Source organism: Lactuca serriola, chromosome 8 (genome assembly GCF_051521515.1).
Source record: "Lactuca serriola cultivar US96UC23 chromosome 8, Lser_US96UC23_V15, whole genome shotgun sequence".
Classification (NCBI taxonomy): domain Eukaryota; kingdom Viridiplantae; phylum Streptophyta; class Magnoliopsida; order Asterales; family Asteraceae; genus Lactuca; species Lactuca serriola.
The window spans coordinates 80,144,495-80,156,044 of NC_136415.1; the positions used below are offsets into that span (position 1 = coordinate 80,144,495).

At 42.7% G+C, this 11,550-nt stretch overlaps 1 protein-coding gene across 1 annotated transcript; it reads left to right on the plus strand.

Annotated features, from left to right (window-relative positions):
* Positions 1-344: 344 nt before the first annotated feature.
* On the plus strand, positions 345-3,083 carry GH3.9 (putative indole-3-acetic acid-amido synthetase GH3.9). Its single transcript, XM_079017149.1, has 4 exons — positions 345-884; positions 959-1,060; positions 1,238-2,052; positions 2,372-3,083. The coding sequence occupies exons 1-4, from the start codon at positions 589-591 to the stop codon at positions 2,950-2,952; spliced, it is 1,794 nt and encodes a 597-aa protein (XP_078873275.1). The 5' UTR covers positions 345-588; the 3' UTR covers positions 2,953-3,083.
* Positions 3,084-11,550: the final 8,467 nt, after the last annotated feature.

Consider the following 11,550-nt stretch of genomic DNA (forward strand, 5'->3'; position numbering starts at 1 on the left):
ATTTTTTAGATAGCGGAATATATGCACATAAATGCATACGTAAGCATGCAAATATACATGCCTTGCATGATATTTACACCATTTGTCCTTATCCACTTGCCGACAGTGACAATTAACACTAATAGAAAATATCATTGATGTTATGGACATCTTTCAAGCGAACACAATCGAGAAAAACAGATACTTGGTGATCTCTTTCTCTTGTGAAACTACTTTACCACTAGCACTAGCGGTGTTGAAATATTAAATATGAAATCTCATTCTTAAAAATTCTTTCTATATACACGCCATAATTATTTTTTAATATTTGCACATATATCTATCAAAATCAATAAGAAAAATTGCCTACATATAATTAGAAGAGAATCTTAAGTGCAAACCTATTAGAGCCTACTTATGTATCTAGTTTGTTGTACGTACTTATCATAAGGAATTGAAACATTAACTACCCAAACAACTATATATAGACCAACTGGGCTGTTAAGACTATATATCCAAGAACTAGCTACGTACTTCCAAGCTTATCCTGTTACCTACCTATTAGCTAATCCTCATTATATTTTCTTATTTTTAACTGTTGTGTGTACTATGGACGGGAAGAAACTGGAATACAAAGGAGAGGAGGCTCTAAAGGAGCTTCAGAAGCTGACATCAGAAGCCGATAAAGTTCAATACGAGTTGTTGAAAGCAATCTTAACAAGGAACAATAAGACCGAATACCTTCAAAAGCATATGAAAGGATTCTCAATGAACGATGTATCGGTATTCAAGCATAAGGTTCCAGTCATCACATACAAAGACATCTACCCTTATATTCAAAGGATCGCTAATGGTGAAGACTCTTCTCTGATCTCTGGTCACCCCATAACGGAGATGCTATGCAGGTCTATTCTCACCCCCCACCACCACCACCCCCTCCCATCCCTAGCGGACTTCTAACTTTTCTTTTTACTTGCAGCTCGGGAACATCTGGTGGAGAGCCTAAGCTAATGCCATCGATCGCAGAAGATCTTGACCGTCGAACTTTTGTCTATAACCTGATCATGCCAATAATGAACCAGTTAAGATTCTATTTTAATTAACTTTTTCCAATATTTCTCTACACTCAGGTGGAGGTAAGTAAGACTGTCTACATCTGATCTCAATCTACCTTACCCCATCTGGTTATGGTATTTACTATTTAGGTATTTGATTGATGACATTCCGAAGATTATATAATATAATATCATGATGACAGATATGTGACAGGCCTTGATGAAGGTAAGGCCATGTTTCTATATTTTGTTAAGTCGGAGATGTCAACTCCATGTGGTTTACCCGCTCGAACAGTCCTCACAAGTTATTACAAAAGCAAACACTTCAAGACTCGTATGCGTGACCTTTACAACGATCAAACAAGCCCAGACGAAGCCATTTTATGCGACGACAGCAACCAAAGCATGTACTGCCAGCTCTTAGCTGGGCTCATCCACCGCCAGCAAGTCATGCGGCTTGGAGCCGTATTTGCATCGGCTTTACTGCGTGCAATCTCCTTCCTTGAACGCAATTGGCTCAGTCTGTGCACCGATATCCGTACCGGTCAACTCAACCCTATAATCACCGATTCTGGTTGCCGCTCAGCCATGTCAGCAATGCTCAAGTTAGCAGACCCGAGTTTAGGAGATGAGATTGAAAACATTTGTAGCCGTCGATCATGGAAAGGAATAGTGTGTGACTTATGGCCTAAGGCTAAGTATATTGAGGCAGTGGTTACAGGGTCAATGTCCCAGTATATACCGGCTCTTGAGTACTACAGTAGAGGGAAGTTACCATTGGTGTGCACAATGTATGCTTCATCGGAGTGTTATTTTGGGGTAAACTTAAAACCTTTGTGTGATCCTGAAGATGTCGCTTTTACCCTCTTACCTAACATGGGTTACTATGAATTCATTCCCTTGGGTGAAAATGAGACATATGGAAATGATGACGAAGAGATCTCCACGGATACGCTTGTCAAGCTGGTGGATGTTAAACTTGGTTGCTATTATGAATTGGTGGTCACAACATTTTCTGGTATGTTTCCCATAGAAAAACCATTATGTTTTAGGCAGTTTCGCGGTTTATACTCACTACTATTTTTTTTTTTTCAATTAACTATTTTTACTTGTTATGTAACAAAGGTTTCAAGGGTAAGTTGTTAACCATTCATTTTCCAAATTAACCATTTTATAATAGGTCAAAATGGTTAAAAAATATCCGAAACTTTTATGGTTTTCTTTAAAAGAAAGTATAAGCGGTTTCACTACAACATTGCCCAAAATATATCGGTTTGTTTGTAATTAATTTGGCCTTCATACAACTCACTAAAATAGTTGTTTTCTGGATCACTCAGGACTAAACCGATATCGTATTGGAGATGTGCTTCAAGTGACTGGATTTCATAACCGGACCCCACAATTTCGGTTCATTTGCAGGAGGAATGTCATTCTAAGCATTGACAATGACAAAACTAATGAAGAAGATCTGCATAAGAGCATCATGGCAGCAAAAAGACTTTTAGAACCCTACAATGCTCTACTTGTGGAATACACTAGCTATGCTGATACGTCATCAGTGCCAGGACACTACGTCATATACTGGGAGATTAAACATTGCACACCCTCTGTCCTAGATAAGGTCACGTCTCCATTTGGCCCTAAGGTGCTTGAAGATTGTTGTATTGCAATGGAAGAAGATCTTGATTATATTTATAGGCGATGTCGTACTCATGATAAGTGTATTGGACCACTTGAGATTCGTGTTGTGAAGCCTGGCACTTTTGACTCCTTGATGGACTTGTTTATCAAACAGGGTGCATCCATTAATCAGTACAAAACTCCACGCTGCATCAAGTCTGAAGCTGCTTTGAAGTTGCTTAACTCTAACATGAAGGCTTGCTTCTTTAGTCCACGGGATCCCACATGGAACCCTTGATTATCTAACTAATTTATAATAAACAGATTCTCCCTTTAGCTGGGGAAACAGGATGGGTAAGTTATATGACGCTTCACCCAGTTTTGTTTAAGTTAATAACTTTACTTATCTAGCTAATGATCTTTTCAAAATATCATCTTCGATGTTCTTGATCATGTATGACCTAGGGAATGTTAAGATTAAAACTCTAGTTTCTATATAAACAGTCTGCTTCTTAAAATATAGGGGTCAAGATTACACGGCGAACATAAAACAAACCTCGTTGAAAACCTTTGTTCGCTCATATCTCATCGATTTGATAAAAACTCGTCAATGTAACTTGTGAAGGCTAGCGACAGGATACGATGAGAAATTGTTAAAGGCACATACAACTAAAATATACAAATGTCAATCGAAGTCAGATAGTCGATAATACATTCCGAATCAATAAAACTCAATCAAAGAAAACGGAAATGATTATATTCGTACCTGGTAGTGGGTACACGGATTTGCATAATTAATTACGTAGTAGCATTATCAACTACCGGAATCATGATAACAAGGCACCCACACATTAAACTTCATAAAATTTAATAGTTATATACGACTTCTAAAAAAACTTAGAAAATAAAAATAACTAAAAATTTTAAAACCTACAAACGTGAAAAAAACACACAGGAAACAATTAAAAAACTAAATTAGCATGACCTCGATTTGATGGCTAAAACCATTTCAAGCTTTCTTCACCGGTCATATAACTTGTGTCTAGTGTTATTATTTTCTTATCACTACAAGAATAATGAACTTTAGTGGCGACATCTAACATTCGCGTTCGATGTCGCCGCTAAAGGTGTTGCCACTAAATGTTAAGGACCTCGAGACATCAAAAGCTAACTTTAATCCCCATCCGTCGATCTGCTCAATAATCCAACGCCTAGAAACGTACACGCTATTAGCGGCAACCTCAATAGCGGCGACATGTTATTGCCGCTAATACTCGAAAATAATTTCCCTGGAGAACTTCCCTCCAGATGGTTGCCACTAAAACCTAGTGTCGCCACTAATGCCCTTGCGACGTCGCTAATATCTGTCGCCGCTAATGTGTGTCATAGATGTAGGATTCTCTTCTCCCCTTTCTTGTTTGTTGTCGCTCCTTTTGCTATCGTGATTTGGTAACATGTGTAATCCACATAGCATGTGTGTAACATCCCGATTTCCAGGAATGAAATTCTAGGGATTTTATGCATTTTAGGAAGCCGACTCTACGAGTTGGGAGACCCCAACTCATCGTGTAGAAACTCATATGACCGCGTAGATTTTGGAACCTACTCGACGACTTTGTGGACCCGACTCGACGAGTTGGAGCTGAATATGAAAACCTTAATTTTTAGGGTTTGCATTGTAACACCCATAAAATTTGAGCCAAATTAAAACATTTTAATTCATTCAAAAAAACCATTAAGTTCATACATCTTGTTTTCAAAATAGTTTAAACATCAGAGTATCCCCCAGAACCATATCACATAAATCATAAACATGAGGAGTGGTACGATCACGCCTTTGTCTTGCCACGATCTCCTGAAGTACCTGAAACAATACACAGAACTGTAAGCCCGAAAGCTTAGTGAGATACCCCCAACATACCAACCACACATAAACATACTCATAACATATCACAAATAGAACAACCATGCACATCGGGTCTACTGTGTGACTGATCCGCCCGCACCGGGCCTTCAGTTCACCTGGTCCACCCTCCGAGTCTAGCCACGTACATCGAGTCTACAATGTGATTGGTCCGCCCGTACCGGGTCTTCAATCCACCTGGTCCACTCTCTGAGTCTACAATATGACTGGTCCGCCCACACCAAGCCTTCATTCGGCCTGGTCCACTCTCCGAGCCTCGGCACGTCTGGTCCGACCTCTTGGGGCCTTCATCCTATCCGGACCGCTCGCTGGGCCTTCGGAATATCCGGTCCGCCCTAGGTATGTTGGCCTACAGCACAAAGCAGGACCCGCCTTAACCCAACCCCCCGTCAAACAACCATGTGCACATAAAACAATTAATCACATAACAAATCCTTAACCAGACAAACAGTCTAATAGATCACATAGCATATCAACATCCTAACCAGGATTCCGACCTAAGCGGTCACTAGCATAACATTACCCTATATAACGGGTACCGACCTTAACCAGATCACTAACATAACACCATCCTAAATACCAGGATGCAGATATAGCAAAGCAATAACATAACAAACAATACCCGGATTTCCATCCGATAAAGGGCTGGCCTTGGTGTCGTAGACCCTGTCGATATAGTGAGGATAACTCTCCTGTAATTGCCGACTGAAGAGATAAGACCAAGCTGCTCCGACCACCGACACGAACTTCTCCACAAAACACTACCAAAGAACCAGTTCCATAAATACCAAAATTACCAAAATACCCTTGGAAGTCAAAGTGGTCAACTCTTGGTCAAAGTCAAAGTCCTCAGTCAAAGTCAACCGTCCTGGTTGACTTTACTCGCCGAGTCAACCTGTCGACTCGCCGAGTTCTTATACTCAGAAAACTCCAATAACACGACTTAACTCGCCGAGTCGCCCCAAGACTCGTCGAGTTCAACGATCTCGGAATTCCATCATGTCCAACTCACTGAGTCGCCAACCGACTCACTAATCCAAAGCTCTAACCAAAAGAAGTTGGGTTCTGCGACCAGACTCGCCGAGTCCAAGAACAGACTCGCCAAGTCCAAGGAAATCTTCAACAGACTCGCCGAGTTGTTCTTCCAACTCGCCGAGTCCATGCACATGTTCATACAACTCGTCGAGTACACCCATGTGACTCGCCGATGTCTCTCCAGTTCTCAATCCATATAGTGGCTTTTCGAGTCATGCAGGGGCTCCAATCCATAGATCCACTCTTCTACAGTCTGACCCTCACATAAAGTTGCAAACTTTACGTGAAACCAAGGAGATATACACCCAAAACACACTAGGGATAGGGTTAAGGACTAAGGGGCTTCACCAACAACTCTTAAACATAAGCTTTATGACATTTTGGACCCTCACAAGCCTAGATCTGGTGTAGCAACCTCAGAGCTAAACTCCAAACCCGAAATAGATCTCAAAGAAGCTAAGGAACTCCAAATCAACCACCAAGGATGAACCAAAAAGGAAATAACTTAAGATAATGGCTCCTTACCTCTGAGATGTGCCCAAACTGATGTAGGTCCCAGGTCTTACACAAGCCCCTTGATGCTAGCCTCTAATTCCTCAAGCTCCTTACACCAATTTCCTCTTCCAAGCTCCAATTTCCTCAATAATGAAGTCTCACACGAAAATTAGGGTTTTCTAGAACTCTTAGGGGGAATAGGAGGCTGGGAGAAGGACATAAAGTCCTTTAAATAGGGTGCAACCCTCAGGATTAGGGTTTTCTCATTCCAGCAGCAACTCGTCGAGTTGGCCACTTAACCTGCAATCAAATCCCGCTCCGACTCGACGAGTAGCATACCTACTCGTCGAGTAGCTTCCTTAATTTACACTTAGCACCCTTCAACTTCTTTCTTCCGAACTTGGGATGTTACAATTCTCCCCCACTTAAATTAGGCTTCGTCCTCGAAGCCTGCGGCAACACAAACTTCTGGATGATACTCCCACAATGCATCCACTGATCTCAAACCGACCCAGATTCCTTCAAACACTGCTAATCCCTAAAATCCATCTCTCCCCTTGCATGGTCCTGATCAACTACTTCAAGCCGGCCACCGACTTCTTTTCTCTGATGACAACACTCATCAACTAAGTGTCACCTGAAGACACTACCTTACTTTCGTCTTACGCATTCATTCGCCACATGCGAAAGCTGGATACCATTCTAAACCACCGAGTGTTGACCCAGTATTGACTCGCTATCTTTCACCCAACTGGCGCTACCTCTATTAACTTGCACCGATGGAAACTCATCCCGTTTCCTCCCTGGATCAAATCCCTTACCATGCTGACATGATGGAACATTTCACAGCTTCTGAGCAACCCTCCTGAACACCTAGCTATAACGTTCATACACATCGTACCTGGACCAATCATCCTCGGGCTGGAAACCAGGCATGCCTACGATGGTCCAGCCATCCCTAGGATGGAATACCACTACATCCATAGCTCATGACAATAACCATAATTCGGGATCCAAGGATCTACCCTTGAATCGCTTCCGAGCTCCCCTAACTCCGTGTCAGTGCTAACCATTACACAACCTCAACGGGCATCCAACCCATATGTGCTTCCATACATCTGGTACAATATCGATGCTTATCACCAACAACTGAAGCACTTTCGATCATCCATTTACTCCACTGCCTTCCTTTCAGAGGACCCACACTCCTTCTGGAGCTGCATCCCTTTCCTTTCCAGGAAGTCTACTCAACAACCCTTACCGCACCTATAAGTGCCACTAAGCTAAACTCCACTCTACACTATCCATGTAGAGAAACTACTATTCTCGAACTCTCATATACTCCGAATCCGATCACATAACTAACAAGGCCCACGCACAACCTCTAGCTAACTCCATCATCATGATCAATACTTGGGGCCAGACCATATCGATTACTATTGCATGGCGACATATTCACTCATTCTCCGCATACAGATCTACTAACACATATAAAGTCTTCAGCATGACTGGACCGCCTTTCCAGGCCTTCAGCCTATCTGGACCACTCTCAGAACCTTCAGCATGTCTGGACCACCCTTTTGGGCCTTCAGCCTGTCTGGACCGTTCCCCGAGCCTCCGGCCTGACTGGTATGCCTTCCGGCCTTCAGTCTATTCGGACCGCTCAAAACTGTCGTACGTCACCCTGAACCATCCTTCCCGGGAATCTCTCCCATGCAGTCTGTTCTAGCCCTCTCGGGGTTCCGAACTCCAGTTCTGTTCCCAGAATCCTTTCCATGGACTAAACCCAGGTGTCACATCGACCAACTACCTTTCAAGAAACCATGGTCTGTTCCCTGCCCCACTTGTCTATCACTTGCTCCAATCGTGCCACATTCTCGGTTAACAATACTGATAAATCTAAACAGCTAACCAACCCTGGATACATGATGTTTTACCAGAGAATTTTCCAATTCTCCCCACTTAGTGTACCAATTAGTAACTTCCGCTGACAAACCAGCATAACTCGATCGACCTTACTTGATAAAGTTTCCCCCTTTTCTCCAGGAACTAAATCCCTACAGAGTGAGCAACCTCCACAGGTCACTCTCCCGACATTGCACTCCCGATCTCCATGGAAGTTCGAATCTCAACTGAACACTTCTCGCATCGCAATTGCTATTCGTAGCAACGAGATCATATACCTTATCTTTCGACCAAGAATCTTCCTGAATGCTAACCGACTACAACCCCTAACTACTAAGATCCTCAACCGTACCATGAATCATGCGAAAAAGGCGAACAGATTTACCATACCACATAATCAACAAGATAACAAGATATCAAAATGGAAACATACCCGCAGCTGCATCCGGCTCTGCCCTGACCTCCTCTGCTGTAAGCCGGAAAGCGCGTCCCTGAGCTCTCGAAGGCTCCGCTCCCCTCTGACCTCCACCCGTAATCCTCAAAGTGGCCGGTGCTGGAGCCTGCACCGGCCTTGCAACAAGCTATGGACAGTTGAACCTCAAGTGTCCAACCAGATGACAATGATAACAGATGCTCATGTCCTGAGCCGGGACCGACTGACAACAATCCCTCGCATAATGCACCTCTTTCCCCCACTTGCGACACGCACCACCGGACCTACAAACTCCGGCATGAACCTTCCCACACTTCTCACAAGTGTGGCTGCTCTGACCTCCAACCCTAGAGTCAACGGTTTTGTACCGTTTCGGCGCCGGCTGCGACTGTACCGGGGCCTGTCTCTGCTCTTGTAACTGCAACTTCATCTCTAACTCCCGCCGCCTGGCGGCCTCCTGCAGCTCTAACAAGGTATCACAACTCTGCGTGGACACAAACTGCCTGATGTCCCTCTTGAGCATACTTAGATATCGTGACATCTAAGCCTGCTCTGAAGCAAAATCTGGGCAAAACATCGCCCTCTTAGTGAACATCCTGGTGATCTTTGTCAACGACTCTAAATCCTACTTCAGCTCCAGGAACTCCTGAGCCAACCTCCCTCTCTCTCTCTCTCTCAACCCGCAGAACATAACGAGTACTGAACATCTCCTGGAACTGATCCCAAGAAACCTCAGCCCGCTGCGCATCCGAATAAGATCCCGTGGTCAAGCTCCACCAATCCTTCGCCTCGAGCCTCAAAAGGTTCAGAGCACACCTCACCCTCTGATCCGCAGGGCATGAACACGTGAAGAAACAACCCTCCACGTCTGACAACCATCTCATAGCAACGATCGGATCCTGAACTCCATCGAAAGTAGGGGGTTCGTATTATCGAAGTCCCGATACTGAAAACCTCGACCGGTTCCTCCCCCTGCTGCTGCTACAGCCATTGTAGCTGCCCCGGCAGCCGTCTCCGTAAGAGCTGCATAGCGCTCATCAAAGTACTCAACCACGGCGTTCTTGATCGACCCAAACATCTCCGGCAACTCAGCCCGGAATGTAGCAGCAACCTCATCATCCAGGATCTCATGAATCGTGGCATCCAACTCACCCGACCAATGACCTCGGGTGGTACTGATCCATCCTGATCACCCTCTCCCTCTCCCGATCCCGAACCGGATCCTGCCCCGAGACATCTCGTAATCGCCATACTGAAAATACGCCACAAGATATTAGGCATTCCTCATGACTATTCCCGGGAACTAACTGTTGGGTTTTGAGCATTCTAACACTCCTATGTGTACATGCAACCCTAAATACCTTGGATCTATGTTTTTCTCTATTATACATGCAAATATGAACATCCAAGGTATTATCCTAATCTAGCATACAAAAACAATGAATATAACAAGATAGAATACATACCTATTTGATGTAGAATGTCCTCAAGAAGCTTGAGTGCCTAGTGCCCCAAGTGTGACACCTCAAATGGTTCACACAACATCAATTACACTTGGAATAACTTGAGAGAAACTAGAACACTTCTAAAATCGGCTAGCCCTCCTCTTACTATCTCTAGTGACCGATTTTTCCCAAAGAATATGATCTTATATAGTTGTTACAATTAGGGTAAACCCTAATTGTCATGGCTTTCCATTTCCTTGGATCCATGGGTTCAAATACACCATGGAGCATCCATGGAGCATCCTATGGGTTTTAGCCCACCTTGATAATCCATGGAGCATTAGCCCACTATACAAGTATGGATGATTTACACAATCAACCCATATATTTAATTAGTCTTCTTTTGATCACTTAATTAATTCTAGATTAATTCTTGATCAATACTAATTAAATAATCTTATTAATATATTATAACTTATAATATAATAACAAACCTTAAGTGTTATTTCTCTCATTATAGTCTATCCAAGTGTATGATGCCATGCAACCCAAATGGACCATGTCGGGTCGGGTCAAGTCTTACCAATTATAGTTATGGACTTAGACATTAATCCAACAATCTCCTACTTGGATAAGTCTAAAACTATTATTGCAAGTATGACTTCAAGAACCGACTGGCAATCGTAGCTCTCAAAAGCTTCCGTCGAACTCTGACCTTGCCGATGATCTCTGACCTTTGTCAATGACTTGTCCATTAGATAAGGGATCATATATTCCTCCATTCTAGATATCATATGGACTGAGACATGGATTATAAATCATTCTCTCTGTCCATCTGTTGTTTCCCGATTTCCGATTTATGATGACTGACTGATTGAACAAATCAAATCAGTCCTGGTTTGGCCAAGCACTCACATGTGTCATCGCTAAATCATCGAGGGGCCCACAAATATCACTTTTATCCCGAAGGTAAAAGGAATGGATAAACTTCGACTCATATGGCTTGTTCTGCTACTTGTTGAATCATACACAACGACACGTTTTATAACATAGAGTTACCAATGCAGTTTCGTGCAATCAATGTATAACCAACTCATAGTAACAACTCATATCTCTAGGTTTGAAGAATATAAGATATTATCATCTCATGATCACTCGTGATAAAATCCATGAAGTGATTCAAATGAGCGCGGGTTGAATCCAATACTCAGAACTTATGAGCACTCATGAGTGTTGTAGCACCACTTTGTCCACCAACTTGGACCTCTACAAGCCAACCCATGACAGTCTTGATTCATATCTACTTCCAACATATGACCGACTGTGGATGGTTTTAAATAACTTAGTCATTCCGGAAGAATAACCTAGTTATTATGGAAGTCAAAACATGCAAAGTGAAACACAAGAATAAATGAATCAAATATGGTATCAAACCCTATGAATATAAATAGACCACTTCTATTTATCACCATACTGATTATTCATTATTCATTGTTTCGGTTTTATCAACATTATACTTGAATTAAAACACTAGGTGTCCCATGCTCCAAGCATGTACACTATGTTTTCCTAAACAATAGTTTTGCCATACACCAAGTATGCACTCTATGTTCATCTATGATCCTTACTTTGTGAAATAAACTAATTGACCAAACTTTC

Bases quoted from the DNA above. Each gene is read 5' to 3' on its own strand.
- GH3.9 (XM_079017149.1), top strand. From the start codon at position 589: ATGGACGGGAAGAAACTGGAATACAAAGGAGAGGAGGCTCTAAAGGAG. The intron at 885-958 runs GTCTATTCTCAC...TTTTACTTGCAG, and splicing joins ATAACGGAGATGCTATGCAG to CTCGGGAACATCTGGTGGAG. The intron at 2,053-2,371 runs GTATGTTTCCCA...TGGATCACTCAG, and splicing joins GGTGGTCACAACATTTTCTG to GACTAAACCGATATCGTATT.